The 17,106-nt window shown below is 66.4% G+C and overlaps 2 protein-coding genes across 2 annotated transcripts in view; one reads left to right on the plus strand and one right to left on the minus strand.

The window, feature by feature from the left end:
- The window catches only part of LOC311197479 (coronin-7-like), a gene marked incomplete at its 5' end in the record, with an annotated part of 37,442 nt that overhangs the window by 11,471 nt on the left and 8,865 nt on the right, over window positions 1-17,106 (plus strand). Inside the window, 2 exons of the mRNA XM_084271243.1 lie at window positions 5,510-5,596; window positions 5,843-5,925. Of these exons, the coding sequence (XP_084127369.1) occupies window positions 5,510-5,596; window positions 5,843-5,925 (170 nt within the window). The remainder of the gene's footprint in view (window positions 1-5,509; window positions 5,597-5,842; window positions 5,926-17,106) is intronic.
- Window positions 12,069-14,723, minus strand: VASN (vasorin; the record flags this gene model as incomplete). The annotated part of the gene is made up of 1 exon (XM_084271289.1): window positions 12,069-14,723. One exon carries the CDS (start codon window positions 14,721-14,723, stop codon window positions 12,699-12,701), a length of 2,025 nt encoding a protein of 674 aa, XP_084127415.1. The 3' UTR covers window positions 12,069-12,698.

Genomic DNA, 17,106 nt, shown 5'->3' on the forward strand with positions numbered 1-17,106 from the left:
CCACGCTGCCCCAGCTGCAGCCCTCCCCCCCCTCCCCTCCCATGGTGCTGGCGGTCACCCGCCTCGCCTTGACCCTCTCCCTGGAAGCGAGTTGCATCCTCTCCCTTATGGCTTCAGCTCAGGGCCTCTACGCTCCTGTCCTCATCCCTGCAGCGCCTGGGCAAACCCCACTGAGGGTCCCCCACTGTGAGGGGACGGGGCTGGGGGGTGGGAGAACTGGGAGGGCGTCTGGACCCCAGCTGCTGCCTCAGGTGCGTCACTGGGACCAGTACAGGGCGGTGGCTGGGGAATGACACGATGGCCACTTGCCTGCGACCCCGCCACCCTCCACTCTGCGTGGTCCCAGTGAAGGGGGCAGGATGGGCGCACAGCGGGCTGGGGGCTTCCTGGTCCACTAAAGCAGCTCCCTCCAGAGCCGGGTGCATGAGGCAGGCTGGGGGTCTCGCACGTGTCACTTAAGCATCACTCAACTCCCATCTGCGTCCTGCCAGGGACCAGTTGAGGCCACGGGGAGATGCTGCTGGAGAGAAGGCGGGGTGGCTGCTGCAGGGCGGGGGTAGAGCTGCACCCACCGCACACAGCATCATCCCGGGCCAGGGGCGCGCGGAGCCGCTGTGCCGCATCCCGCCCCCGCACGCGAGGGGCTGCGTGCATCTGGCCAGCACCTGGCTCCCATTACAGGCCAGGGCAGGCGCCGGCGGTGCCGGGCTGCGGGGCTGGGGCGAGTGTGGACAGTGTGGGATGGAGAGGAGCTGCCTTCGTTCTCACGAGAAACTTCCCCCCGCCGCCGTTTCGGCAGGGCCGGGGGCGAGGGAACGGCCACGCGTGCCGGGTGAGCGCACGTTCCTGCTCACGGCTTAATGAGCTCTGGTTTAATGAGCGGGACCGGGGCTGAAGGCACCCGGGGACAGCTGGGAGGGTGTCCCCAGGGGTCTGTCTGTCCCCACCGGCCGGGACCCCACATCAGGCAGAGGTCCGTGCCCGGGGTACATGCGATGTGGGGCAGGACCCCATTGTCCCCCGAGGCTGGGGCTGCCCCACCCTTGCCCAGGGTTCACTGTGACCATCGGTCAGGGGGCCACACCAGCCCCAGCACAGTGGGAGAGTACAGCAGGGAGAGGGTGCCCGAGGCACCAGCCTGGCAACAGTGGCAGGACAATGCTGCGGGCAGGGGAGATCCAGACTGGGGTGACCACAGCCAGGACCCCACAGACCCTAGAGTGTCACCTCTGCCTGAGACCCAACTGTCAGCCCAGGGCCGGCTGGGACCACTCACCGGGGGAAGGCACGGTGGGGCGCAGGGAGACTTGTGGCCTTCCTCCTCCGCACCCCATCAGCGTGGTATCCCACGCCGGGGTCACCCCAGGGGTACCTGACTCCCAGCCTCAGCAGCGGCTTCCTCCGGGCCGGGGGAAGGTCCTCAGCATCCCACATTCCCAAGGAGACCGTGGGAAGCTTTGAAAAAGTTGGCCTGGCTCTGGGCTGCCTATTTATAGCACCGCGCGCTCGGCGCTCTCATGCTTCTGTTCCCCAGCGTAGCTGCACGGGACTGTTTATATTTCCTCTGCTCTGCTTCCCCCTCGGCCGTCCTTCCCAGGAATGCTGCTTGGTATGGCAGACATGGGGAAGTGGAGGATTCGGGATGAGCCAGCGGCACGGCCGGGGATGCGGGAACATGGGAGGCACCGGCTCGCCCGCCTGCCCTTCCCTGCTGCTGGCTCGGCTGGGTGTGCAGGTCGCTTGCCTGGGACTGGGGCTCCAGCACAGCATTTCGGGAGCCCCCAACTCACTGTCCCGGGCTTGAGCTCGAGAGAGAGAGCAAAGGTGTTTTGGGGATTTGGTAACAGCCTCACAGCAGGGCTCACAGGGCCGGTGGCTGCTGGGAGAGATGGGCTGCAGGAGGGGAGAGATGAGTGCTGCAGCCCACACAGCCCAGCTCAGTGCCAGGGCAGCCACCATCCCAATGGGAGCCCATGTGCCTTCCTGCCCTTGCAGGGCCCGCAGCAGCCTCCAGGCTCTCTGTTGGCCTCGCCGGGGGCAGGAGGGCCTGGACAGAGGTGTGGGGGGAGCTGTGCTGTCACTGGGGTGGGAGAGGCAGAGCCAGCATGGCACCGACGGTGCTGGCTCCCTGGGGCAGGGGGTACCCAGCGAGGCTGCCCTGGCCAGCGGGCAGGAGGGGCTCACCCCAGTCCATCCCCACCGTGACACCCCAGCCCTGGCAGCACGCAGGGGCTGGTGCTGGCAGTGTGATGGCTACTGGAGCGTCACTGTGTCCCATCACTGCTGTTGGGATCCCTGGGCTCTCTGGGGGCAAGTGGCAGCTCTGGATCTGCCCAGCACCGGGCAGAGACCGGGAGCAGAGCTGGCCTGGGAGAGGCTGCTCTGTGCTCCTGCTTTGGCAAGGGAGGGAAATCGTTGGAATTCTTGTGCAGAGGAGGATGCGGTGCTGTGGTTAACCCCCTCAGCTCCCCAGGAAGCCAATCCTCCTGCCCCCCCGTAGCCTCATGGGGTTTGGAGGGAGCCGTGGCTTCCCCCACATGCCTGGAGCCATCCTCTGGTACGGGAGGAGGTGTCTGTCCCCAGAGCACCCCGCAGTGCCCCAGTCCTGGGGGGCCCCTCCGGCCCGGCCCTGCCCCAGGGATGGTTGAGGCTCTGCTGCCTCCAGCGCCCACGCAGGGGTTGCTTCCCACGGGGCTCACATGCCTGTGGTCCGCTAGCCGTGCCCACACTCTGCTAGCCACAGGCAGGGCTGAGCTGTCCTGGCTGCGACCAGCCACTGGGGCCCTGCCTATGGCCCTCCCCAGCCCCCTCCCACCCACCCACCCACCCACCCAGCCCCCCCGGCTCTACCCCGGGCTCCCCAGCACCCCAGAGGTGACCCCAGCGCCAGGGCAGCTTTGTGTCGGGCTCCCCCAGGCTGCTGAGGAGCTGAAGGCGGTCGCTCCCTGCGGGCAGCTGTTACCAGCTCACCCGGCATCTCTGCCAACAGCTGCAGCCGACACGCCGGCCGTGCTCCCTGGCGCTGGCCCCCCGCAGCCCCCAGCAGCCGAGCGCTCCGAGGCTGCGCAGGCAGCAGGGCTGGGGACCCCGGGGTACCGGTGCTGGGAGGGCTGGGCTGAGCTGGGGAAGCCTGCTGGGAAACTCTCTCCTCACTGCCGACCCGGCTCTGAGGAGGGAGCACAAGTTTCCCCTGGCCTGGGCTGCCCGAAACTGGCTGGGCTTGACCCACACAATGGGCTGGAGGAGACTGGGCTGCTGCGGCGCTGGCGGGGCTGGGGAGCTGGGCGGCCTTTGTGGCTCCCCATGTGCTGGCCCGGAGCTGGGGCTCCTCTCAGCCTGCCAGGAGGGATGAACAGCTCAGGATGCCGCTGGTCCCCTGTGCCAGGACATGAGTGGGTCCCAGCATCACCCCGGACTAGGTGCCAGGGTCCGTGCCCAGCTCTGCCAGCCCCGGGGACCCACAGCCACCCCATGGCTGCCCCATGGCTCCCACCAACTGAGCCATTCCAGTGCCCAGTGTTGGAGCCAGCTCACCCTGCCCCCCAAGACCCTCAGCACAGGGGAGCAGACGTGAGACAGAGGGGTCCCCGGGGACACCCCCACCCCATGACTGGCTGCAGCCCGGCCCCGCACACTCACCTCTGGCAACATCTGCACAGCTGGGTGTTGAGGCACCACCGAAAGCAGAGTGGCCCCAGCCCCCCTGCACACTGGCTGCCAAGTGAGCTGCTCAGCCGGGATGGAACTAATGCAGAAAACATGGCCCTGTGCTGCAGCCGGCACAGCGCGGGCCGGGGGCCGCAGCGGCACCACCCCTCTGCCCTCTGCCAACCGCGCTGCCCGTGCCAGGGGGCTGCCGCCCACCACTCTCTCTCAGGTGCCGTGCTGGATGGGGCAGGGGCCCAGCAGTGCACGGGAGCTGGCGCAGCCGCCTCTCGAACCTCCAGCTGCTGAGCCCTGGCTGCCACAGCCGCGCAGCTCAGGTGCAGAAGCGCTCTCCTGGCCCCAGCTCCTGGGGTTTCCATCCCGCTTGGCACCAGTCCTGGGACGTGTTCCCTTCTCCAGGCCCTTCTTCCCCTGGGAGCCGGCTCCTGTGCCAGCATGTTGGAGGTGGGGGACAGGCCCCTCCTGCCCCACATCCTGCCCGTGGCTGGGAGCGCCAGGCTGGGCTTGGCCAGCGCTGCCTCTTCCAGTGAGCTGCGCTGGCTGGCGAGCGCAGTGTTTGTGCTGGCGAGGAGGCTCGTGCGCCGGAGCCAAGGGCAGGACGAGCTTTTCCCGCCCTGGCTGCGGGTCCCTCTGGAGAGTGGGCATCCTGCTGGGGCCAGCAGCCGGGACTGGAGGTGGCTGCTCGTGGTGGGGGTGTGGGAGATCCAGCACCTCTGTGCACCGCCACCGGGCTGCTGCAGTGGCGGAGCCGCAGTGGCGGTCACAGAGCTGCCACACAATGCCCACACCGAAGCGGGGAGTGTCCCTGGTTCCTCTGGTCACTGTGTGTGTGCCAGCCCAGGGCTGTGGACCTGTGCCTGCCCCATCCCTCCTACCCCCAGGCTGGGTCCCCTCTGCCCTGCACAGAGGTGCTGGAAGCGCCGTGCCGGGTTTAGCTCTGGCAGCCCTTTGCTTTTCCACGCCAGCTCTGAAATCGTTCGCGGTCGGTTATTGGCTTCACAAACAAGAGTGAGGGGGCTGCGGGCGCTGCCGGTGCCGTGGGGCGAGCGCTGGCTGCTGGGAACCACAGGACCCATCTGGGGGCCACATGGGAGCTGGCAGGCAGCCGCCGCGGCCCTGCGGTGACTCTGCCCCTGCCGACCTCGGCACAGCGGCACCAGGGCCAGCAGGGTGATGGGGCTGGGGACATAGGGCAGGATGAGGTGGTGGTGTGGCTGGGAGGTCCTGGCCCTGCAGGGAACCCAGGTGAGCGGCAGAGCAGGGCTGCAGGGGCTTGAGGCAGTGGGGGGGTCACAGCAAAGCTCAGCTTGCCCTGTGTTTCGGTAGCACTCAGGGCACCCAGCTCCTGCAGCCAGGATTTGGCATGGATGAAGAGCCCAGGGATGCAGTCGGGGAAGTAAGTCCCTCTGTCACCACGGCCATGGCTGCAGCCAAGCCTCGTCTCGTGCCTGCTGGCACAGAGCAGCTTCCTCCCGTCACACTGGGCCCCTTGCTGGCTGTGGGGAGAGCCATGGAGTGGCTGGGGAGTCACGTGGTGCCCCTCACGCTCTCAGTACCTGCTGCCACCCTCCACTCACTGCTGGGATCCAGGCTGGCCCTTCCACAGAGCACCCACACCGGCACCGGCACAGGGTGGGGGCTCGGGATGGTCACTGCTTGCGGGCTGTCCCCACTGGGCTGTCCCCACTGCACTGTCACTGCAGAGTCAGGAGCCATCGCTCAGCTCCACGTGCTCAGCCCTGGGGTGGGTCACAGCCCACCGGTGACACACGCACCCTGCACGGTGTGCCGGGCACAGCTGGCGGCGCTGCTGACGGCTGTCTGTGTCCTCTGTGCCTTGCAGAGTGTCCCAGGACATGAGAACAACAAGGACTCCCGGCTGCTCTGGATGGGCTCCAGCGACTGCCTCATCTCCGTTGGGTTCAGCCAGGTACAGTCCTCACTGGGAAGGTGGCCCTGGTGCTACCGGGATGCACCAACCGCGCTCCTTGCCGTGGCCGTGCCGGAGCCCCGGGTGATTTTTGGGTGGTTTGTACCCCATGAAAGCAGGAGATCCCCTTGAAGGTGGTGTGGCCCTGGCTGGGGACAGAGGGAGGCTTGCTGGCAAGGGAGGCAGTGCCATGGGGCCGGATGGATGGTCCCAGCGCCCACCAACACTGTGTCCGTGCCCCTGCAGATGCGGGAGCGGGAGGTGAAGCTGTGGGACACACGGCATTTCAACGGAGCGATGCTCACCATGGCGCTGGACACCTCACCCAGGTAGGGACAGGGACTCGCTGTGGGGCGGGAGGGCAGGCGGTGGGGATGCGATGTGGCATGGCCACCATAGTCAGACACCTGTGGGAAGCACGGCAGGTCGGTCTCACTGCTCACCAAGCTGGGGACAAGGCTGGGGACAGCATGGCTGCATCCCTGGCACCATTCGGGTGGGATGGGGGCGCGGTGGCAGCACTGGGAATGGGGTGGGACGGGTGCTCCGCAGTGCTGCGGGGGGTGGTGGCACTGCTGGGGACACACCAGTGGTATCCGAGGTGGTTGCCAGCCGGGTGGGTGCGTGAACTGGGGCACGACAAGATGCTGTGGGCCAGCAAATCCCTTTGGTGCTGCCACACGCTGGAGCAGCTCGTCCCCAACCCCTTGTTCACGGTGGGGCCTCGGTGCTTTGTGCCATGGTGCCACGGCAGCTGCCTAGCCAGCCATGGCCAGACTGGCAGCAGGGCCGTGCTCACAAGGCGTCCCTTGGGGAGGTGGCAGAGGAGCTGTAAGGGGTGTTGGGGCGTGTGGAGCCGTCTCCTGTCTGCAGGGCTCCGCCGCGGTGAAGACTGCTCGGGTTAGACCCAGCCCAGCCCCTCCCACGCTGCCCACCGAGCTGGCCCCGTGTCACGGTGCAGGCGAGGACCCGGCAGTGCTTCATCCCACCAGGGCTGGGGGAGTTTGGGCACACTCCATGCCAGGCTGCTCCCTGGAACTGCTTGGCAAAGCACGGGGGAGTAAAGCCGCACACCAGGCTTGCCCTGTGGCAGGCCAGGATGCCAGACAGGCTGGGTTGTCAGTGGGCACTGGGTTCTGAGACAAGGCCTGCAGCAAGGAGCTGGATGAGCTGCCACAGTGGCTCCTGCTCCCCAGCCCTGACAGCACAGCGAGCAAAGGTAGCCCCAGGCTTGCCATGCCCAGCCTCGGTCAGCAGACATCATTAGTGCCCAGAGTTAACACTCCTGGAGGAGGCTGGGAGACAGAGCGTGCTGCGAGGGGATGCTTGGGTGTCCTTTCTTGCTGCTAATGGAGAATCCTGTGGGATTTACCCCAAATCCTGCTGCTTCTCTCACCCTGCAGGCCCAGGCAGCCCGGCTAAATTGGATGCAGACGCCGGGCTGGGCTTGGCCCCCTCTGCGCAGGCTGGAGTTATTTTGGCTGCTGGGTTTATCGGCCGCCAGGAATGTGGCTGGCGGGTGCTGCCTGCGCGTCGAGCCGGGGCTCTGCCGGGTTGTGGCTGTGTGGCGGGGCGACAGGGACAGAGGATGGGGAGGGTGAGTGGGGACGCCCCCCCCCCCCCCACCTCATGCTGAGGAGTCACCAAGGAGCAGGAGGTGGTTGTTTTAGGCAGCCGTGCCAGGGCTGGCCGTGATTCCATCCCCGACCGCTCCCTGCCTGTAAATCTCGCGGGGCTGATAAATGACGAGGGGGTGGGGGGGGGTGTTGGGCTGGATCCCAGCGGAGGTGCCGAGCGGGGGCCACACTCTCCCTCCCGCAGAGCCATCCCGATCAGGGGCCGGTGGGGAGTGATGCTCAGCACCCTTGGAGCTGTGGCCTAGGGCAGGGCGTGGCATGTTTGGGGCTCACAGGGACCCCCATGGGAGGCAGCACCCAAATGGGGGAGCTGCAGGCGCCAGTCGCGCTCGGTGCAGGGGTGCTGGGTGCTGCTGCTCCAGGGACAGCAACGCAGCACCCCAGGGGTGCCAGTGGAGCAGCTTTGGGATGGGTGCCTGCTCTGGCCCTCCAGCGTGGCTATGGGTGCCCGGCACAGGGCATCAAGGGCCGCCTGGCAGCGCAGCGGTGTCGGCGGTGCCATGAGGCGTACAGGGTGCCGGGCGCAGCGGCGGCAGCAGCTCATTGAGGCTCTTTGAGGAAGCAATCAGTGGGCGGGCAGGAAACTCATACCATTCATTACTGACGGCAGGAAAGGGAGCCTGCGTCCCCATCGCGTCCCCACCGCGTCCCCACCACGCCCTGCCGTGGGGCCCGTGCCCACCGAGCCAGCCCCACGCGTCCCGGGTGGCACCTCAGAGCGGGGCCATGGTGTGCCCCAAGGTGGGGGACCCCCGCAGCGTGCCCACCCCAATGCCCACAGCCGCATCAAGCCCCACCGGGTTGGCTGTGCGTCCATGGGGGAAGAGGGCTGAGAGTGGAGGGGGTACAGCCCCCATTCACCCCCCACATCAGAAAGTGCCGGTTGGGGGGTCCCCCAGCCTAAATCCTCAGTGGGTGAGATTTTTGCAACTGCATAAACGTCACTTTCAAAGCACTGTGGCTGTGCCAGGGCCGTGCTCAGGAGCTGACACCCCACCCCAGTGTCCAGCAGGGACAGCAGAGGGAGGTGTGGGTGGCCCTGTCCCCTCTCCGTGCCGTGGTCCTCAGCACCTTCAGGTACAACGCCACCGCCTCTGACTCGGGTTGTGTCGTGTGTCGTCGTCATCGTCGTCGTCGTCCCCCACCCCGCCCCGGGTCCTTGTTAATTGGATCAAGGAGCAGCAGGGCAGGAGCCAGGAAGGGGCCTCAATGGGTTATTGTTGCCCTAAATTGTAACCAGCACCGGCGGGGTTGGGTTACTGGCTCCGACTCGGGGTCAGCGACCAGACCCCGCTGCCGCACGCCCGGCGCCTGGCGCAGCACTGCCCAGGGATGCTGCCATCGCCGCGCCGGGTCTGGAGAGAGCAGCAGCTCCCAGAGTGTCCCCAGGGAGGCTGGGGGTACCCGCTCACCGAGCGCGCTGCTTCCTGCCCACGCCGTGGCTGGCTTAGTAGGGCCAAAGTGACCAGGTCTGCAGAGGTCCCAGGGCGCCGTGTCCCCGTGGTGTGTGCTGGCACCAGGCAGAGCCCCACAGCGCAGGACAGTGGGGGGGCTGAGAGATGGGGATGGCTGGATCCCCGCTGCCCCTCACGGTGCAGAGTTCACCAGAGCTGGGCGGTGCTGGAGCTGGGACATGCCTGCAGCAGGGAGCTGACACAGTGTGATGTTTGGGGAGGGATTTGGGGCCGTTTGGCTGCCTCGGCACTGGAGCAGGACGTTGGGGGGGGGGGGGGCCTGGGCAGTGTGCACCAAGACCCGTGACCCTGCCGTTGTGTGTGTCCCCACTGTCACCCTGCCACCTCTCCCCAGTCCCCAGCTGTAACGGGACCTTGATGGCCCATTCTGCTCCTGTTCCACCCTCCCTGACACCCTGTACGCTGCCTTTTCCTGGGACTCAGCAGCCTTTTGGGTTATGCTGGGTGTCTGGGGGGAGCTCTGACAACACCCACCCCAGCGGTCAGGTCTCGGTGGCAGAGCCCCCTCCCCCAGCAGCCCCCTGCCCTCACCTTCTCCTTGCCATCAGCAGGGAAGGGGCTTTCCCTGCTGCCCCCGCCCTTGGCCACCAACCTCAGACCTGAGATGGGGGGGGGGAGAGGCCACACCATCGGCTGCCACCCCAGTGGGACCCATTCCCATGGGGCAGGATGCTGCTGGGTGGTCACACGAAGGGGTTAATGCAGGGGGCAGCTGCCCGGCCCCGCCGCCTGCCTGGTAATTACACCGGGTAAAAATAGCCCTGTGCCGGGAGTGGGGCCGCTGGGGCGGGAAGGCAGCGAGCGGCAGCGGCGCCGAAATCGCTCCCAGATGGGCGACAGCCTCAGCCCACCGCCGCCTCCGCGGCCGACCGGCGCTCCCCAGCCCCCGGCCTCCCCAGCGTTCCTGGAAGCCGTTGGGATTTCGGCCTTTCCACAAGCTCTTCCCGGCAGCCAACGCTTTGCGGCAGCGTGCGGGGCTGTGGGATGGGCACACGCCTGCCCTCACCCCAGGGGAACGGGGATGGGGACCCCCAGCACCCCGCAACATGTCCTGTGCCGGGGCTCTGCACTGCCCGCGGGGTCCTGGGGAACCCAGGGGACCCGGGGCTGGTCCTATAGAGACCCCCAGGTCGGCAGCCAGCTGGGTGCCAGCAGGACGCTGCCTGTGCCAGGAAGGGCCAGTGCTGGGGGCAGCGGGATGTGCCCTGTGAGGCCAGCAGCAGCTCCTCCCGTTGTGGCTCCCCGCCGACCCCCCCAGTCCTGCCCGTGGCTTCTGGCTGGGGCTCTCACTTACCGGCCCCGCTGGGCTGCAGAGGGAGAGGGATTTTTTTTGGGTTGGTTTCAGGGGGTTTTGCAATCCCTCCCCAGCGCTGATTCAGCTCTGAGGAATGAGCCATACCGCACGATGTGCCGCTCGGAGCCGGTCCTGGCGCGCGCGCTGGGGCTGGCAGCGGCCAGGGGGACTTTTGCGCCCGTGTTTGGGACACTGCGGGGGCTCGGGGGCTGGAAGGGGCGTTTGGGGCACTGCCAGGCTGCTGCTGAGCCGCCTGGGTAAGATGTGGATGTCAGGGGAGGTCTGAGCCCCATGGGGCACCGAGCTCTGCCCTGCCCACAGCAACCCCCATACCCCTCTGCACAAGGCCAAGCCCACTGTCTGCTGCTCCAGCCCCTTCCCTACAAGTCCTGGCTGGCATCTGGCTTTGCCGAGTCGCCGGCAAAACCTTGGCTTGGGGCTTCCCAACTGCTGCACCTGCCAAAGCTGAGCCCCCCACTTTGCTCCCACCACGCCAGGGCAGCCAGCGTGGCAACCCCAGTGCGGATGCGGTGACTTGGGAGCTGCTGGAAGCTCCCCAGGAGCAACGGGACCTGTCGAGGTGTCGTGGGGATCCCCAGTACCCGCCTGGCATGTGGGGGGTGGCCCCACAAACCTCCAGCTAAGTGCAAGTGGGGAAGAGCTTCATTAGGGGATGGGCACATCACAAAGCTGAGCAGCAAGAGGGAAAGCGAGGGCTCAGGAGGGAAGGGGGCTCATAGACCCCCTTTAAGGTCCCAGCTGCTGCTCCCTCATAGCCCGGTGACAGCGAGGGGCTGCGCAGGAGCTGACCCCACACCCGGCCGGGCTCGGGGCGGGGGGCTGGGACGGCAGCAGCCCAGAGGCACCCGGCGCGAGGCCGCAGCTCCGCCGGGGCCGCTTCTTCTCTCCTCCTCGCGGGGCTGGAAAATACACAAAGCTCACAGTGAAAATATTTACACAGCAGCAATTTTCAGAGGAATTTGGGATGTTAATTTGAAAAATCTGTGGGGAGAGGACCACAATGGGCCTTTTGAGCGGGCGAGCGTGGCCGTCGCACCGACCCGCCCGCGCCGGCGAGGGGCCCCTCCTGCCGCTGCGCCGGCCCTAATGGGAGCCAGCCCTGCCGGAAGCCCACCTGGGAGCCAGGGGGGCCCCGCCAGACGGCCCCCACCGCCGCCCTGCACCCCTAATTGCATCCAGAGCTACCGCTGTCCTCCCCAGGCAAGCAGGACCGGGGCGCTTGCGGGGTCAGGGCTGTACCCCGCAGCAGAGCCGTGTCTCCCGAAGAGCAGCCGGCCCTGGCGCGGCACGGCAGTGACCCTCAACTGCGCCGGCGGCAGCCACGGCGCTTCACCCCGCTCTTGCTCATTCTCTCCAAATCAAACATACCTCGGCGGGCAGGGCCCCAACCTGGAAAATTCCAGCCCGAAAGATAAAGGATTGGAAAACGATTAAAACCAGAGGGTTGGAGCAGAAACCACTTGGCAGCGGGAACCTGCCGAGCGCCGGCTTCCAGCCCTCCCTGCCGGGACCAGCGCACGAAACCGGCTGTTCCTGGGGCCAGGCGGCGGGGGCCTCACTGCAGGGGCCCAGAACCTCAGCCCTGGGTGCAGCCCCCTGGTTTGGGGGGACACACAGAGCAGGCTGACGCTTGTCCCCAGCACTTTGGGGGTGGCAGTACCGGTGGGGGTGATGTCACGAGGTTACAGAGGTGGGGCTGGGCTGTTTGTCCCGTGGCCGGCCCCGGAGCCAGCTGGCAGGCAGGGAGGGATGAAGTAAGGCTGGATGATGCGCAGGGCAGGGGCTGACTCGAACCCCACAGCCTCCGTTTCAGGAACACCGCCCCAGCACCCGTGGCTGGAGGAAGGGGGGCGGGGGCAGCGCTGTGGGGGTGAAGCCTCCCCAACCACCCCCTCCACAGCCCTGACTCATCCCCGTGCTTGCCAACAGCAAGGGGAGGAGATGGCTGACCTCGCCGCTCCCTCGCAGGGGACACGCCACGCTGCCCACACGCTGGGGCAAGGTGGGCAACACCCCCCAACACTCTCAGGGCTGCATCGTGGTTTTCACTGTTGGGATTTTAATTTTTGGGGTTTTTTTTTTTACAAAAAGACACCCTCCTGGTCTGCTTTACAAAAGGGACATACACAAACCTGTACTAGAAAACAAAAAAAAAATTCGTTTTCCCAGAAGAAATGGGAAATAACCTTGTATAAATATTCTCTCAGAGTTCTTAAAGCTTCAATTCCCGGTTCGCCTGCGCGGCGCTTCCTTCGGCCTGGGGGTCCCGAGGGTCCCAGCACCTCGGCCAGGCCTCAATGCTCACATCAGCTTCCAGGGAGTGGAGAGTGACGGGCCATGCCCTGCTAAAGGACCCTTGTTACCAGCACGTGGACATCCCTTAGCCGAGTCACTGGCACCTTGAGCTAAAAAAGAAAAGCCCGTCCAACCCGCTGCTTAAACCCCCAACCCCCCTGCGCTCTGTTCCACTACCCATGTTCTATGTAGAGTCACAGCCACCAAGGCACCGAGCAGCAAAACCAGCCTCTCCTCCCGACGGGTGGCAGCCCCTCGGGAACTGCACGGTCAGGGTTTGGGGTTTCTCCTCGCCCCACAGGGACGCGGCGCGGCCACTGCTGGAGCTTGACCCTCACGTGTCCTGGGCTCCTCTTGCCCACAGCCCCATCCTGCCTGGCTCAGAAGTAAGAGGGTTTGAGCCCCGGGGTGTTGTTGTTGCTGGGGTAGTGCGACTGCATGAGCGGGACCTCGCATTCAGAGCCACCGGAAAGCATGGCGGCCTCTGGCACTTTGCAGCCATGGCTGCTCAAATCCCCATTGTCCAGGCAGGCTTTTACCCCTTCCAGCTCCAGTGGGCCGGCATCCACACCAGGGCCAGCATGTGCCTTTGCCCGGCGGTGCCGGCGGTAGTACGTGCCGGCAGTCACCACCACCACCAACAGCAGCACGGCAGCCAGCGCGGGGACAATCATGAGGGTGAGGTTGCTGTCCTTGCTCTGAGTGACAGGGGAGTGCTGCTGGTGGCTCGCCGGCAAGGTCTGCGCCTCAGCACAGTGCTCCTCCTTGGAGACCTTCTCCCCCAAGGGCCCGATGCAGATGCGGTAGGTGCAGTTGGGTTTCAGCGCCCGCACTGTGTACTCAGAGAGCGAAGCCGGCAGGCGCAGCATCACCGGCCGCTTGTCGGGCCCAGAGAGGTTTCGGTAGCTCAAGCGGATGCCCTTCAGCTGCGCTCTGGACTGGATGTAGTTCTGCAAGTCCACTCTGAGGGACGTGCTGCTGACCTGTGTGATGCTGACCCGCCGGCTGGGCGGCGGCGCCGGCGTAGCTGGGGACGGTGTTGTCCCCCTCACCTCCACCTGGCAGTATGCCCCGGTGAAGCCGGCTGGGCAGAGGCACTCCAGGTGGTTTTGGGCACCCAGGCGGCACGTGCCGCCATTCAGACACGTGCGAGGGGGACAGACAGGCGGTGGGGGACTGGTGGGGGCTGGGAGGTCGCTGAAGGGTGCTGGCGTGGAGCTGTCTTGAGGGGCCCTGGCCCCCAAGGTGGGAGCAGCAGTGCTGGGCTGCGGTGCCGGTCGGCTGCCGGTGGGGAGCGGCACAGGCGGCGGCGGCGGTGGCAGCGTCGTGGTGCGTGGCGTGGTAGGGGTGGTGGTGGTGGTGGTGGGGCAGCCGAAGTCGGCATAATGCAGGCGGTGGAGCAGCTTGCCAGAGTTTTTAGGGGGGAAGTGGCAGCGTGTCTCCTCAGGCCGCCGCAGGACCACGCCGCTGACGTTCACCCACGCCACCAGCCAGCTCATCTGGCAGATGCAGTTGAAGGGGTTGCCGGCGGCCGTCACAGCCCTCAGCCTGGGGAAGAAGCTGGAGAAATCCCGAGGGATGGTGTTGATGTTGAGGTTGCTGATGTCCAGCTCCTGGAGGTTGTGAAGGTTGCGGAAGTGCTCCGCCGGCAGCTGGGAAATGCGGGCGTTGCCAGCCAGGCTGAGCTTGGTGAGGCTGCCCAGGCGCTGCAGCACCGCCGGGACACGCTCCAGCAGGTTGTCAGAGATGTCCAGTTCGTGGAGGTTGTTCTGGGCCTGGAAGAGCTCCTCACTTAAGCTCGTCAAGCCCAGCCCTGCAATCTTCAGGGACTCTATGTTGACAGCATGGAAGGCCCCTGGTGCGATGGTGGGGATCTTGTTCCAGCTGATGTCCAGCAGCAGGAGGTTGGGCAGGTCGAGGGGTGGCACGGCCCAGAGCTGGTTGTTCTGCAGCTTCAGCTCCAGCAGGTTCTCCAGCGTGTCAAAGGCAGCAGCGTGGATGTGCTGGATCCTGTTCCTCTGCAGGTAGAGTCGCTCCAGCAGCCTCAGTCCATGGAAGGTCTCATTGGTGATCTCCTGCAGCTGGTTAGAGGACAGGTCCAAGTTGACGAGCTCCGTCAGGGGCTGGAAAATGTTTTTCTGGATGCTGGTGATCTTGTTTTGCGAGAGGTCCAGGAGCTGGAGGGCAGACAGGCCCACAAAGCTGTCCTCACTGAGCATCGTGATGCCGTTCTCAAAGACATACAGGGAGAGGGTGCTGGGGGGCAGCCCCTGCGGCACGGTCTGGCCCCGTCTGGCTGCGCACAGGATGGTCTTGGGGTCATGGCACTGGCAGCCCGTGGGACATGCCCCAGCCAGCTCCCAGGGGGGCAAGAGAAGCAGCGTGCAAAGTATCAGCTGGTTCATGGTGGCAGCTCTGCAGGAGAGAGAAACCCAGCCAAGGTTAGGGGTCAGGTGCCACAGGGAGGGGGGGGCCATCCTGGCCCAGCAGGGCTGCAGGATGCCTTGGACCACTCCTCTGCTACCCTTATGCTGCTCCTGGGGTGTAAGGGTATCTCCCTGTGCCTGGCGTGGGACCCCCCGGCCCCAAAGGGACCATGGAGGGAACAGGGAAGTCCCCAACAGGCACCATGCTTGTGATTCTCCCCCTACACACGCACACACCCCCCCCCCCCCCCCCCCGCGCTGTGTAGGCAGCAGGGCAAGGGCCCCTACCTCCCCGGCTGCTCTCGGCAGGGTGCAAATCAAACACGGGGGATGTGGAGCGAGAGCCTGGCCCTGGGAGCCAGGGGAGGGGGCGGGAGCCCGGCTGGCCTTCCCGGCACACCGCGCTCAGCTTAACCCTTTGTTTGTGCCGCTCTGCCGGCAGCTGCACCCGTGGGGTCTGCTCCTGCCCCCACCACTGGCAGCAGCAACGCCCCTCGCACATGGGGGCACCCTGGGTGGCCCCCACTGTGGGAAGGCCCGGAGACAGGCTACAGAGCTGGAGGAGCTGGGTGCTCCCCTGCCCTGTGAGTGCCCCAGTGCCCTTCAGAGCCAGGGGTGTTCCCACAGAGCTTCCATCCCAAAGGGGACAGGGTCTCCTTGCTTCTCCCCTCCCGGCTGGCACCCTCTGGCACCGGGAAGGAGAGGAGGACACTCTTGGGGTGAGCAAGGCTCCTCACCCTGCTCCAGCCCCCTGCAGCTGCCCCGGCTGATGTCCTGGCTCTGGAGGCAGCTGGCTTGGCTCTCAGCCCCACTTTTTGGCCCTTTCAATGCCTCTCCCAGTGAGTAGGGACGAAGGGGTGCCAGCAGGACCTGCCACCCCAGTCAGGGAAGAGGCAAACCCCGCCAGGCTGACAGAGATGGGGGTGCCCTGCCAGCCCCATCCTCACGCCTCCTGCCCCACTCCAAGCTGTCCGTGGCTCTCTAGGCAAACCCCTCCTGCGGCTCCAAGGGGCCCCTGCCGTGTGTGGGGCGCTGGCGGGGCCGGCAGCAGCACGTGCCGGCTGCCCCAGCCACCCCTCCGCTGTGGGGGGCCCCGTCCGGTGCAGGGACACCACATCCCACACCGGCAGCCGTGGGAGGAGGGGCTGGATCCCTGCCCTGTTCCCCCCACGGTGCATCCCTATGCCGTGCTCGCCCACAGCCAGGCAGGGTTAACGCGGCTCCGTCCTCGCCTCTTCCCCGGGTGGGGTGCAGCCGAGGGTGGGGTGCGCCCACACCGCTGGGCAGGGTCACCGCAGCTGCCTGAGTCACTTGGCCCGACTGGCCCTGCCCTGCCGTGACCCGTGCTGCAAGCACCCCCCATGCAGTCAGCACCCCGACACTGGGGGGAGAGCTGTGCCATATCCAGGGGGTCACTGTCAGCAAGGGCCCTGCCCAGCACCCCCAGCTCAGCCCCCCGCCCCTGTCACCGCTGCCAGGTCCGGCACACCCACAGCACGGCCAAGTCATCCGTGCCTGGCGTGGGGACTGAGCAGAACTGGAAAAGCAACACAGAGCTCTTGTGAAGCACTTTTTGGGGTGGGGGTGGGGGGGGGGAACACAGGGAGCCGGCACCCTCAGCACCCTGCCAGCCCTCAAGGTGGCCTCTGCAACCCAAGGGTGCCAGCTGGCAGGCAAAGCCCCGGGCACAAGGTGCTAAGCATGCCCGCAGTGCCACCACTGTGCCAGGTATCCCTCCGTGCCAGTGCCACCATGCCAGCCATGCCAGGCATCCCGGGTGGGCAGTGGGGAGCAGCAGGGCCAGGCCAGGCCCGGTTTTGCAATGCCAGGTCGGGTTTCGCTGACGTGTCTGTGCTGCAACCAGCTGCTGACTCCAAGTCTCTCTCGTCCCTTTAATTACGCTGGCATTTCCTCCCCGCCTGCCAGGCTCCCGGCAGGTTTGGCTGGCCAGGCCACGGCCGCTCACCCCTGCCTCACCACAGCCCGGGGCACGCCGGCACGGTCACTCCACCCGCACGCCTCCGCCACCGCGCCTTCGGCATCGCCCCGCTCTGCCGGCACACGCCGGCATCCCGCCTGCGCGCCGCCTCCATGGCCTGATGCTATTTCGAGGCAGTGAGGGGTTAACCTGGCCCAGGCTCTGGGGGATGCTCACCCCTCCGAAACAGGGGACGGGGGAACAGCCTCCCCACATCCCCTGGGGGGTCCCCAAGGGTGGAGAGGGGGCCCCGGTTCTGCTGGAGGTGTTAGGGCTGCCCTGCCAGCGGCCTGCTGCTGCCTTGGCTGGGCTCCCCCGCGCCTGCACCGCAGATATTTGCCGAATTATTCATATTTTCCGGCTGCGGGGAGGATCTGGGCTCAG

This window comes from Gallinula chloropus (assembly GCF_964237585.1).
Source record: "Gallinula chloropus genome assembly, chromosome: 15".
Lineage (NCBI taxonomy): Eukaryota > Metazoa > Chordata > Aves > Gruiformes > Rallidae > Gallinula > Gallinula chloropus.